The sequence below is a fragment of the Contarinia nasturtii genome, unplaced genomic scaffold (genome assembly GCF_009176525.2).
Source record: "Contarinia nasturtii isolate CC-2019 unplaced genomic scaffold, AAFC_CNas_1.1 Cnas_scaffold_928, whole genome shotgun sequence".
Classification (NCBI taxonomy): domain Eukaryota; kingdom Metazoa; phylum Arthropoda; class Insecta; order Diptera; family Cecidomyiidae; genus Contarinia; species Contarinia nasturtii.
The window spans coordinates 2836420-2850449 of record NW_022198275.1 but is presented as its reverse complement, the minus strand read 5'-3'; the positions used below and the strand labels follow the sequence as shown (position 1 = coordinate 2850449).

At 33.2% G+C, this 14030-nt stretch overlaps 1 protein-coding gene across 2 annotated transcripts in view; it reads left to right on the top strand.

Annotated features, from left to right (window-relative positions):
• LOC116342964 (lachesin-like) overlaps positions 1-14030 on the top strand; it is a 69580-nt gene that overhangs the window by 27443 nt on the left and 28107 nt on the right. For both annotated transcript variants that reach the window (XM_031770809.1, XM_031770808.1), the window contains exons 2-4: positions 3555-3915; positions 4375-4465; positions 5707-6265. In XM_031770809.1, coding sequence (XP_031626669.1) covers positions 6184-6265 — 82 coding nt within the window. In that variant the 5' untranslated portion in view covers positions 3555-3915; positions 4375-4465; positions 5707-6183. The remainder of the gene's footprint in view (positions 1-3554; positions 3916-4374; positions 4466-5706; positions 6266-14030) is intronic.

The following is a 14030-nucleotide window of genomic DNA, read 5'->3' as shown; positions in this document are numbered from 1 at the left end:
TTTATAATGTTTGGTACTTGATTTTGAATTTTAATGTCTATTTGTTCGAAAAAATGCTGAATACACACATAAGCCAGTCTGGTTGAGAGAAAAAGAGAGACCGAAAGCTGTAATGTTGATATCAATGCGAATGATAAAAGATATATTCAGAAAATGTTTGTCATACGGCTTTTCATTTTTGTTGTGTGCGTGCGGTTGAGTGGTTTGGTGTTTGAGAGTGGATTTTACTTTTTGCATACTAAATTAATTCTGCTTTAATAGGTAACTGAAGAGTTTTGGTTTTCCTCGTATTTTTGGAACGTAATTAAATCATACTCAAAAAATTACGTCTTCAATACCACCATCATCACCACAGAGATTTTGTCACATTCATTAACCGTATAATGCGGTGACACGATTCCAATGTCGAAATAGTTTTCTAACAGACATTTTTCGATTTCATTTGTTTATGTGTGTTTGTGTGGCATAGAAAATATGTCGAAAGTGGAAACATGAAGAAGCAGAGCGAAATTGAGGGTGGGGGGTGTGTAAGCGTGACAATTAATTTTTGTGTCCATTTGCATATATCCCAGTTTTTTAATCTCACATTTGCCTGCTGTTGGTCGTTGTTTTTTTTTTCTCTGCTTCTGATGAGATCTGCACGTTTTATGCGGAATTTCAACAAAACAGATAACATGCAAAACATTTACAGCATCACATCGCCCGATGGCCGAACATTTTCGATATTTTGAAAAGATGTTTTTTGCCACCGGTTACATACAGCTTGGTGTTTTTGTCTGTGCGTATGGTGTGTGTGTTTTCCATCATTATTTTCCCTTGATCCGATTTTGCCATTCATTTGCCGCTTAATCCGATAAATACTTGGATGCGATGAGAAGAGCCGAACTCGTTTTGATGCCTGAATTGAATTACAGTTATTAAAATTCTCCAACAAACGACCAACGACAGCGAGAACAAAAAAAAATTTATCCGATGGGAAAACACATTTCATATTATTACATCACCGTAATGTGTGGATATGTACCGACCACGGAAGAACACGGGCCCATTTCAATGTGGCCTAAATAAATTTCGGTGGTGATGAACACGTGTCAATGAGCAGCAATTATATCATTGGGTTTTTTTTTTGTGAAGAACATTGGAAAAAAGTATCTTTTATGAAAATTGGATGCTGCACAAAAAAATGGTTAAATGTTGATTTCAGTTTTAACTAAATCTAAACTCAGATTTTTCAAATTGAATTTCATGGTTAGTTTAGCGCTTCATAATGAAGGCAGAATTAGAAAGTTGTTGGACAAAAAGATGCAAAAATCATACGATAAATGTTCATGAGCTATTTGGAAGCGTGGAAGTGAAATAGTTTGAAAGCTAAATTAAATAATACTGTTGCCGAACTTTATTAATATTATGCGTGTGTATGAATATAATTATTAAATTTTAATATACACATTTTTCAATGAAGCAACATTTGATTGAGTAAAAACAGAGACGATCTCTTTGTCGAATCAAAGTTTTTTGTGTAATTTAATGGCTGGTAGAAAATTATTTGCTCATTATGTAGCTCATAAATCATTGTTTAAGTGAATGAGTATGTGTTTGGTCAAAAAGCGGCAAGTACTTCACTTTTCCGCAATGTGAAATAATAGCGAAAAACTTTCTGAAAACCATCGAAGGCTAATTGAATATTCATAATTTTTGAGATTCTGATGATGTTGACGACTATACTGTTGGTGGTGCTGTAAAAAAGAACCGGAATATTTCCAGAAATGCTCATTAAAAATTTATTCATAAAGCATTTTCATGAAATTTCAACCCATAATTAAGCGTTGGTTTGAAGTTTGATCGACGCTTTTGTCGAAATTATTATTATGCATATATAGAACATTAAGGGACAGGATTTTGTGCAAACATATTTATTCAATTAGGATTTTTCGGCAGCACCTATAAATGCTTCATAATTGAATTTTGGCGTCGAAAACTGAAGTGAACTGCATTTGGGTTCATTTGGCCATTCGTTGACTACGTCTTTTAGGTGCCCGAAGTGAAAATTAAATTCAATTTTGTCGTATCCGAAAGGCTCTCGTCGTTCGAAATGTTTGGTGTCAGAAGCCAAATTAAATCTCTAATCTTCGCACGACATATCTATATTAAGCCATAGCTTTAAGCTCAAAGTCTTTCTTTATCGAGTGTAATTAGTAAGAAATGGACGAAGGATAGAGATATAATTACAATTCCTGATTGATCAGGTGCCCGGCACGAACCGAATCGTTCATGTATTGGAATGAAAAACTAATTAAACTCCTGAAAAGAAATCCAATTACATTAAGCCAAAAGTAAGGGATAACACCGAACCAAGCACATCTTATGTGAAAAGTCAATTTCAATCAGCATTGACTCAATTCGTTCGTTGCTTTACTTTCTCTCTCTCTCAATTTCAAAGATATTTTTAACTTGGTCGAAGACATTGTAATTATTATCAAGGCGCCATCCAATGGCATCCATTCACATTTCGTGTGTGTGTTCATTCCATATAACATTGCCATCCACACATCATTTCACTAATTCATTTGAGTCGAGCGTTATTTACTATTTGCTTGGAATTACATTGAGTTATTAATATATCCGAGGGAGCAAAGGTTTCGATTTTTAATTAAACCACACCGTGTGTAAAATTGTATAAACCAATGCAATTTTACTCGCCGTTGACACCATTATTCGCATTACGAAATTGTTCATTTGATATTATTTTGAGCGTGTGAATTGAAAGCAAAAGGCAACAACCACTAAAGCCCGAGTGTCAAATGAGCGGTTAAATAGTATTAAGAGTCACATGAAATGTTTCGTTTCTATATTTGTTTCTCTCTCTCTTTCTCTTTGTCTCTCTGCCTCTCAAATCTCATCAAGCAATGTCATGAATTTCTATTTTGAGCAACACATATGGATCTTTTCGCGCTTCATTCGCTCTTAATTCGCTCGTAAATGTGTTCATTTGCGCTTCTAATTGTGTTTCTCTTTCCATTTCTCATATACGCATTATCTATATCTCCCATTTTTGCGGAGCTGTAGCTTAGCGCCAGGCTGCTGTGATTTGATTTAATATTCCTTTCAAATCATTTGAAACAAAAGAAAACAAAAGAGGCCACAGATTCACGAAGCGACAGAAAGAATAGATTTGAGCAAAGATAAAACCACTTCAATTCGAATTTTACGCACGAGAGAAAACTTAGAGAACTGTGTACAAAATGCAGCGCATGCTGTCAATGCTATGACTTGCCTGTCATACATTCTGTTATAACAATAAACTCATATACACATTCGCAATACGAACACCATGAAATTGAATAAAAAAAGCTCAACAAATAGCATGGAGCAGCTGCATGTGTGCGTGTTTATTGTTCATAGATATTTATGCTATAGATAGGCACGCAGCCGTCAGTTGATCAAGCAAAAAAAAACAGACGACGAGAGATTTTCATTTTGTTAGTATTAGATATGTGGAATTTATTTATTATTTGGAAAACGATAAAACTAATCCAATTAATTTTTGCCGACAGGAAAATCAGCATCCAAATGGCGCAGAAAGAAATTAGACGAAGTAGCAGTAACAGCAAACAGTTCAACACATAATCTACATAGATTTCGTTAACTGTGTACCATTAACTAGGATCGAGACGTGTTTTGTGCGCTACAAGCACATCTGTCGGTGTGTATGGTACTTGTCGCTTGACGGTCGAAAGCGAACAACAGCAAACCGAATAAAAAAAAAATCAAAAAAAGAAAACAAGCAGAGACTTGCGATGTTACTCGTTGTACGCTTCCAAAGCAATTGAAACAGTGCAATCAGTAGCCAACTGAGCCCATCTAACTTTTGTTTGCCACAGTGTTTCTGCCACTCGAGCTTTTTGAATGAATTAGGTATGGTTTTCATCTTGCAGAGATAAGAGCAATTTATTTAATGTTTTGTATTCGAAATGACAGAACCCGCATAGCGGCATCAATGAACATATTTTTTACGTACGCATCCACATACACATTCGCAACTCAAACCTTAGAATTTATACGAAAAAAAAAAAAAAAAAAAAAAAAGATTTTAATGAATATTTCAATTAATTGCTTCGATTAAATTATATTATAACGCCAAGAGATACACGTGGCTCATTTTAAGACAAAAACACGTTTCATAAATTCAATGATTATGGCAATTGCACAAATGAAAAAAGCGAATCGCGTGGATGGTGCACGTATATAGGAGCACGTATAATTGATATTTATACATTTTCACAGAAAATTCTGCATCCAAGAATTTATTAAATTATAGTATAATGATTTTAAAATATTCAACATTTTTCTCTCTTTCTCACACTTTATTTTCAGATTTGCGCGAACGATATAAAACTGCTTAAACATCAACTGATTTCGTGAAAGTTCGACAAGCAATTTTAATTGGAAAACATTCATCACAAACGTAAGAAATTCACAAAACATCGATTGAGTTCCCAAAATTCTGTTCACGAAATTCTTGAAGAGAACTAATCAAAATTCACACTCAAACATACCATATACATTTTCCATTCGAATTCGAATCATCGCATGAATGATGAAGCAAATATACCGATTATCCACTATAGCAAACATTCCATTTAAAATGGCTTTTCAAAGTGACTTTTATGCAAGGCATTCGTTGTTTTGAAAGTTTTTGTGGTTTTTGCCTTTTTTGAATGCAAATAGTCAAGCAATGGTTTTTGCACACCATGAAATTGGCAAAAATGACCAGGCTATTTTGACCACAAAGCATTTTCCACTTGGCACCTTCAACATAAAAAAGCAACAGCACATCCATTTGGAATGTGAAAACCTCATGATCCAATTCCAATTGTTTCATTCAAGTAAATTACTTCGTTTGAGTGCACAATTTGGGTGTATGTTGCTAATAACATGTGCCTTTTTAAAATAGAACAATTGTGCATTCAATTTTGTTTAATGTTTCAATCTAGTAATCGGATGTTATTCAATCTATATTCATCAAATATTTGTGTTTGAATAAATTATGCAATTGTTACAGCAAAAATTCGAAAATAGATAAAATATTGGGTTTCAAAAATCGATATCCTGTTAATAAATTTCAAATTGATAAAATACACCACTTCTGACTACCACTTATTATTCATTATTATTCATTATTCAATATTAATGTTTTCATATAGATTAAATGGGGCAATAATAATACGGATGAAATACACGCTGAATACCCGGAAGGAACAATTTATCAATTAAATCATTTTTCCATTTACATTTTGAATGATTGTCCGAATTAAATCATCGTATCTATTAATAATACCAATGTGTTTGTGTGAACGTTGTTTGCAGCGCCAGTCAGTGTGTTTTCGATGTGTTATTTTGTACACGAACAAAATCTCCAATCAAAAATCAGACAGGTGTGCTGCGATGACCGAACTGGAAATCCTTTTCAATTTGGAATTGTAAAAAATTTCAGTTGATTGTCAGCTGTCAAAGCATTCGAAATGTGGTGTATCATTTGCTTGGGCATTTTGGTCTATTGTAATTAACATTCATTTTGTAACGCTTGCATAGCCATTGATTTAAGCTGAAATCAATTAATTTTATGGTTGATGTTTTTTTTCTGATTGTTGGTGTTATTTTGACGTAATTTCTCATTAAATAATCGAAGTATTTTTGTTGTTACAGAGAGCGCCGAATCGATACGGAATGCAGCATCATCGAGCAAATGAAATGAGAATAAAAATACGATGAAAAACGTGCGAAAAAACTCAATTGACGTGAAAATAAAAACAACATACAGAGAAAGAGAAAAAATACAGTGTAAAAACTTCCACAATTTACACCATATACATTGATGAGAATTGAAAAATACTTGACTTTAACATTCACTCTCACATTCCATGTGATAAATTATGTTGCGCCCACACTGCGTCAACCCTCTCACAAATGTTCAACCATTTAAATTTAATTATCATATTGAAGAGTAATATATATTTATTAAAAAAACGAAGTATATGTTTCGGTTTCGATAAAGTTTATTCTATAAATTTACAGAGTGATAAATCGTAAATTGCGATAAAACAGAACGAAGGACTAATCTATAATAAAAAAAAATATATATTATAATAACCACAAACCAATCATATAAATTATAACTAAAACATGTGTTTTTTGGTGACCATGTCGTTATCATCATCGTCATCAATGCCGCTGCTATCAACCATCTTATTAGTATGCTGTATCGGTAAGTAATGTTGGATGAAATGATTGTTTATTATTTTAACGCGTTTTTCGTGTGCCTTTGCTCAATCTATGATCATTTAAATTCAATTTACTTGAAATGTTGTTTTCGGAGACATAACGGGAATAATCACTTAGCATATTAAACATATTTTATCCATTATTCATTCAAGCAAAAATTGAAACAGGCATTTGCCAGAAAATATGTGTTTGTATTTGGGAGAGCGCTAGTAAACTTTTTCCACAGAAATTTGTGTACATTTTTTGGCGTGTGCAAAGTGCATGGTTTTTTCAACTCTCTCTGCTCTCTTTCACACACACGCGGACTATTTTCACGTCGGCCGCTATAGTATTTAATGTGTATGGTGAAACGCATTATCGGAAAAATATCTGGCTGGCTCATTGGATGTTGAACGCCTTTGAATGCAATGAGTGTGATATTAGCATGCTTGTTTGGCATAATTAAAATCAATAAATTAGATTAGCATGGTCGACTGGTGTTTGTACGTCCTTCAATTTTTGGTGTTGAAGCGTAAAAAAGGGTGTACGTGTACGTAAATTGTACAAATGCGAACATTTGAAATTCCGTTCATGTTGTTAGACTGCTGTACAACACATTATCTCTGCTGTTTGTTATCTTCATGATGTTTTTGGCGCGCAGATTCGCTAACAAATGAATCCCGTTTTCACTAACGAGAACATTCCGATGGACCCACTCAACGTAAAAGAGTAAAATTCAACAACGTGGGAGAGAAGAAAAAACATGCGCTTGTTTTTTGCGCTTCACCGGAAACATGTTCGGGTGTGCAGTCAAAAGTCTAATTAATTTCATCACCGGTATTTTTGACACCATACTCAAGCACAATGATGACAAGACCACCTTTTCTCGTTTTATGGCTTGTTTTTTAATGTCAATTCATTTGCATGGGATTTTGAGCCATAGATAAAACGAGATGGAGAGAAGAAGGAAAAGAGAAAAAGTGCGCGTTCGTGCACTCATTTCAAACATGGTCATAATAATAATTGGAGCATTTTTGGGGCAGTTAGAAGCAAAATGCTTCTAGAATACTTCAGACTAGAAATGAAGCACCACTTGTCTGTCTACATTTAAAATTATAAATTGAATTAAATACTCTGATTTCCACAGATTTCGGAGTCACTGATTCTTTTCAATGAAGGCCATTTCTAATATCTTCTTCTCTTGAAAATGGTACACAACCCACATTTTCTCTTTGTTCTACCTGTAAATCAGTTGCAAGCTAGACTGAAACATCTTAGCGATATTTTTATGTAAATACGCATTTTGAAGTTGTACAGCATATGACTAACGAAGTCGTAGAACAACAGCTCAATGAAATAAAGAGAGGTTCATTCGAACAAACAAAACATACAGATATAACTTGAGAATATTTGTTACTCTCACCCACACATACTGAGGAAAAAGACAAGCATTTATTTATAAAATTCAGAAGAACTATTCAGCTGGTATATGTGTCACTTTGTTGTGTGATGTTTCTTGAATCTACAAGAAAACTTATAAAAATTCAAAGTTCTCTCTCTCTCTCTCTCTCTCTCTCTATCTATCTATATCTCGAAAACAAGTGCGAAGTGTGCTTTCAAAGGAAAACAATAAAAAAGATACAGGCAAAAGAAATATCAACTCTATTGGAATTTTCAATTGCACTTTAAAGTATGGAATTCTCATCATTTCACGTTGCATTTGCAAAAATTAAAGTGAATTCGTAAAACTTTTTCCAATCATTCAGATTTCAATAGACGAAATTTATTTTTTGATGGCGAATCAATATTGGATGGAGAAAAGAAATGTCTTATCGAACTAAAAAGCAATCCGCTAGTTGAATTGTTCTCTTTCTGAAGTTTTATATGCAAATTTATTTACAAAAAGTCAAGCATCCATCGACCAAAAAAGAGTCCACAAAAGTGAATAGTAAAATGAAGGCAAAAACATACTCTCGGCAAGAAGTTTGTGCGTTAAAAGTTTTAAAAACTATTTTTGATTTTTTTTCTTCTCATTCTCATTTCGAAATATTTAACATATTTTATAAACAGAAATAATTTCAAAATGTTCAGTACTCTGTACAAGTATTTACGTAATAGCACAGTTTTGATTCCAATTTTAAAAGGGAAGATTGGATTTTCGATAAAAGACGTTTCTGGTGAAAGATCAAATGCTCCTTTCAATAAGTTTGTTGGGGCTCTTATCGACAAGCAATATGCATTTCAAAAGTTGTGCATCGACACGGAGAGAAACAGAGTAAGCACGTTCAAACACATGAATAAACGATTTATTCTTATTGTTGATTTAACCTTTTACCAAGAATTCGATTTGCGTCATTTTAACAAACTGTGTGAACGAATGTGCTGAGATAACTTTGAAAATGCGCCTCTAATTCTTTGAAATCCCTCTCTCTCTCTCTCTCTCTCTACAGCAAAGAAAAAAACCGATTTATCAGCAATTTTTACAAGTTGACATGTAAATTTGTTGATACTGTTGAGTTTCGGGTACATGATATCGATCATGTCCAAGTCCAAAATGCCCTTTTCGACACGAGCATGAAACAAAGAAAGGCGCACAACACGCACAAAGTTGTTCGATACTATATCAATATTTCATAGTCTGGATTTGGTGTGCATTGCAAATTTTCGTGTTGCCCCGCTGTACATATTTAATTGGTGGAAAATGTTCAACCAGTGCCAAAAACGAATGGTGAATTCAAAACAAAGCCAAATGGTTTCTGATTTCAGTTGATTGCTATAGAAAATTCAGCACATTCAAAAAAGGTCTTATTGTATTCACTTATGCATTGCTGTAAGCTAGCAAATAAATCTTGATAACTAGAAAGTTTATTTTCTCTCTTTCATTCTCTTCTTTTGTACGGTCCGTGTTTGTTCAGAAAAAAAGAAGAAATAAATACTTAAAGCTTCCTGCGGAAAAAAATACTCTTTTTCATTGTTAGTTGAATAAATATTGAGCATGGAAACAGAAATGTAAAGAAGTGAAAGTGCCAGCAAAAATGAAAAGAAATGAGGAAAAAATGTAACAAGTGACATTCGTTGGTAGGTTTGAAACGTAACAGCATATGCAAGTTTTATGATGCTTTTGCCAACAAAAGGACCTTCATACACTTTTTGATATAAAGATACGAAATGTTTCAATCAAATAATGGCGCAGCAGAAAAAAGTATAAAGTACAGAACGGAAAATAAAACTGTTCCACAACTAAATAAATATAATTTCATATCATCACTACTATTTCAGATCTGACGAAAAAGTTTGCAGTGAAAAAAAAAATGTTTTAATGATTCATAGCTTCTGCACAACATTTTATATATATATTGTTGTTGACCAACTTGAAATATCAACTAAGCATTTTATCAAAATTTAATTATATTTTTCATAGATGGTTCCCTGCAATTGTCAACTTTTAAACTTCATGTGCCAACTAGTAAATGTGATGATGCATTTTTCATAGACAGTTTGACACCTTTTCATTTTGCAATGTGTTTCAAAACTTTATCAATGACATAATTGACAAAATGTTTGAAAGCACAAAATTCGAATCGAACGAAAAGTTTTTATCCGTTCTATAATTTCCTATCAAAATGACAATCTGGCCAACAGCATATTCGGGCTCACTAGCCTTAAATAGTAAATATAAAGATACGTTCTATGACTCATCATAGGATTTCAAGCCTTTTTTTAACGTTCGGAAAATTTGTATGAATTTGGAGAAGATTTTTTTGAAATTTTTTCATACAAATCTTATTGATATTTTTAATAGTGTTTTATCGATAATAATGACTTTTCGTACATTCGATGTGGGTTTTCAGAGCAAGTAGTCAAAGTACCTCTGCATTCCCATTCTCACTTCTCTTTCTATGAACACCTATTCCCGAGGTCATTTGTAATTAAGATTTGCCTACACATTTTATTGGAAATAACAGTTTCTGTAAAATTGCCAACATTTTTTACATAATATACGTATCGCTTACAACAGTATAACAATTTCCGATCCACTTAGCAACAGGGAAAAAGTAAAATAACATAATTTCTGACACTGACGCATGAAAATAATGTAAAATTAGTATCAGCCCATTGGCAACAATATGCGAGCAAAAAGTAATTCAACGTAACTTTACATGCATTTCATCACATTTCCCGTTACATAGGTACTTTGAGTAATTGATGGCGAATTGATAGCTTGTGCAAATTTGCGGTTAAAATAAAGAAAAAAATGCAAATTTTCCGCAAACTTTCAAATTCATTGAATTTTTTTGTATCCATAAGAATAGTCTCTACCAAATTCAACAGTCAAAAAATTCACTTTTCAAAAAAAAGCTTATTGCTTAATACTTGTAAATAGAAGTCAAGTGTGAACTCCCACATTCAAGTCATAACCATGAATTTCGGTACGCATTACCTTCATACTTTGTTGAATTGCCATTTTATGAGTGTTTTTGGCTATATTTTCGCATAACATTTAATTACAGTAAATAAAATGGAGATTATGGCTCCCGCCCCATCTGTCAAATTCGTTTATTATACCACAGTTCCGCACATTCATAACCACGGTGATATTTTTTCTTTTGAGTATGTTCACGTGCTTTCAATACAATGCTGTTGACACTGTTTCTATTTGATAATAAAAAAAAAAATATCGGTTCAAATACCAAAACCAAATGGGCAATTTGTCGTACTGATATTTTCTTCGAGGATATTATGTCACAGCCTATTTGCGGAAGTGTAGTTCTTTTTTCGGCATGGATATTTTTTGTAAACATGCAAAACCGAGTACATTTGGAATATACCACAAAATGAATAATAGCAATATCCAACGTCAAACCTGTTATTGTTATCGATATTACGATATTCCGTAGTGCCAACAGAGTATAATAATCTAACTTTGTAACAATCAATTCGCAACGAAAGCAATCCATGTTGGATTATTTGCTTAAATGAAAGAATGAAATGTGTGAAGAAGTATGTGCACAATTTTCAGAATATATACACGGAATGGCTCGTAGGTATTTAACACTTTTGCAATTTAAATAACATTTCAAAGTGTTGTATTCAATTGGCATTTGTGCTTGCATTGCCTATTATTCAAGAATTCAAGAGATGATCGATTCGGTATTCGACAGAGAAAGAAATCGTCACGCAAAAAGAGCTCATTTGCTAGGAGCGCCTCCTAGTTATATATATTAGTGAGTTTATTTTGTCGTTTGTACTAGTACGAGCTGTGTACTAAGCACATCTATGGTGACGCTATTCATCAGCAACGCACTTAGTGGCTTCATAAGTGTGATTTCGTGCTCTGGCATTTGATTGCATAAGCACATATGTGATTCGTCACAATTTATTAGAATAATTCTTTACCGTTGGAATTTCGTGCTTTTGTGCTGATTTCAATTGCAAATGAAATTTGCGCAGCTAAAACTATCAAATAACCCTGGAATTTTGATTCAGTTCAAACTAAATGATTTCATTAGAAACACATATATTTAATATAATAGTCAAAGGATTGCTATGTTTGCATATCATAAATTGCAGCAATATTCTTTGCATTGTGTTTATCATCGATTGAAATATATACATATGAAATGAACGCAGAGCATAAGATAGGCACTGGATGAATGTACAGCTCACCTAAGAAAATAAACTATGCACGTTATTTGTGCACACTTAGGAGTGCAAATATAGCTCTTTCACAGATACACACACACACACACACTTCAAATACAGTCCATATGAAATCAAACTGGAATTCGAAGACTCTCAAATAATTCATAAATCTCGATTTGTATGCATTTCAAAATGTTCCATTAATATTTATACTACGAATTCCTACGCTGTGTGCATATTCAATTGCATTATATGAGTTTTAATAAATAGCCAACGATTCAAGTGAACAAATCATTTATTGCTCAGTTTTCAATCAACATTTCATATATCAATTATTTCGGTCATATCATAGGTTGTATTTGAATTTCTAGCATTTCTGAGATAGTTTAAATACCATTGACAATCTTTTCAATGTGGTATGCTGGCTAATTTACATAAGGAATTTCATTGCTTTGATTAACATTTTTGCTAAAAGTCGATTAAATATGTATACTATAAATGTTGAATTTTACCACCGTTGAATTGTTGAAATAACTCTACAAATTCTTATTGCCTATTTAATTATCTTAAGAGTCGTTCAACTGAAATACTTTGCAAGCGCCAGTGTCCCGTTAAATGCTTATTTTTACTTGTGCCCATTTTCATTTTCACACTTAAAAAGAATAAACGTGTTCTTTTCTTCATCGAAAGTAAAACTAGATATAAAGCGATAAAAAACAAACGAGCGCTGTTAAAATGAATATATAAAAAGGGGGAAACGGTAATTTAATTTATATTTGGCACATTTTTTCAAGGTGTAGAAAAACAAAAGGACTTTTCAAAATTATAATGTGACCGTTGGATTGTTGAGCTCATGGTTGTGCTTTCTTTTCTTGGACATCATTGAAAATTGAATGCGAATAGAGAAGAAAATAACAAGTCAAGCTCACTTTCATCATAATTTTGCGTCTAACTAATTTTTGGTCGTTTGACTTGTGCGCATATTGTGTTATACATCATGGCCAGAGAAAAAACGAAATCCATAAAAGTTTTCACTCGACGACCTTTTTTCGTCGTGCCATTCGTTAATTATGTCTTGATTCAAGATTTTCACTTTGTTTCCTTTTTTCCCTTCGCACGCATTTCTTATATATCCATATTTTTTTACGACTGTGTCGCATGAGGACCGAATCGCTCATTTGCACCAACTTTTGTTTGCGATTCGACTTTTTACGATCGCAAAATGAATTTATATAACATATACAATGGTGGTGGCGGTTCCGTGAAAATATTTCTACAGTAAATTGAATCGAAGAAATCGGAGAAACTTTTTGGCTGAGCTACTCACATTCGTTCGGTTTAGTTTGGACTGAAAATCACAGGTGCTCGCACATATTCGAGATCACACACGTAAATGAGAGTCATTCCGTTGTTTTTACTCCCTCTGGACGCCCCTCATATTTTAATTTATTAATCTGAGTTCAGTTTGGCTGAGACGTGTACATTTCTTAGCTCCGGCGTGCAAGCATATAAATAATAACTGTTAACAGTCATAAATACGACATGTTGTAATCATCTTAACGTGATTCGTTGGCTTGACTTGCTTCTTGGGTGGTTTCTTGGTGGTACTGCCGTTGGTTGTGATTTTACTTCAATGTACTTCAAGTTTTTCAACTGCCGTATACCATGCTTTATTACATTTTTCATTTGGTTGATTAAATTATTTGCTCGGCATCAACAGAAGGAACTCAATGAAATCTTGTATAATCGCGTACTTGGATGTTCATATAAAACCATTGGATTGTTGTGAGTCAAAAAGTGAGCGACGGCAACGTGTGAGCTTGTAAAACATATATAATTCAATCTTAAAACCAAATGCGACTTTTTGCATCGCTTTACATCATGTTGAATTAAATGTGGTTTGGTGCCATATTACATTACACAATTTAGTAGTTGCTAATGTCTCATATGGTGTCGGTTTTGAGCTTAATGGATTCTGTAAAAATGCACCAAAAGCCATTTTAAAAGTCAAATAACATTGAATTTAATCGATATGATTTAAAATTTAGATGACTATTATGAAAATGGTCTCTTGCAAAACATTACTGTATGACACTTTTCAATTTGGTTCGAAAAATTCGTTTTTT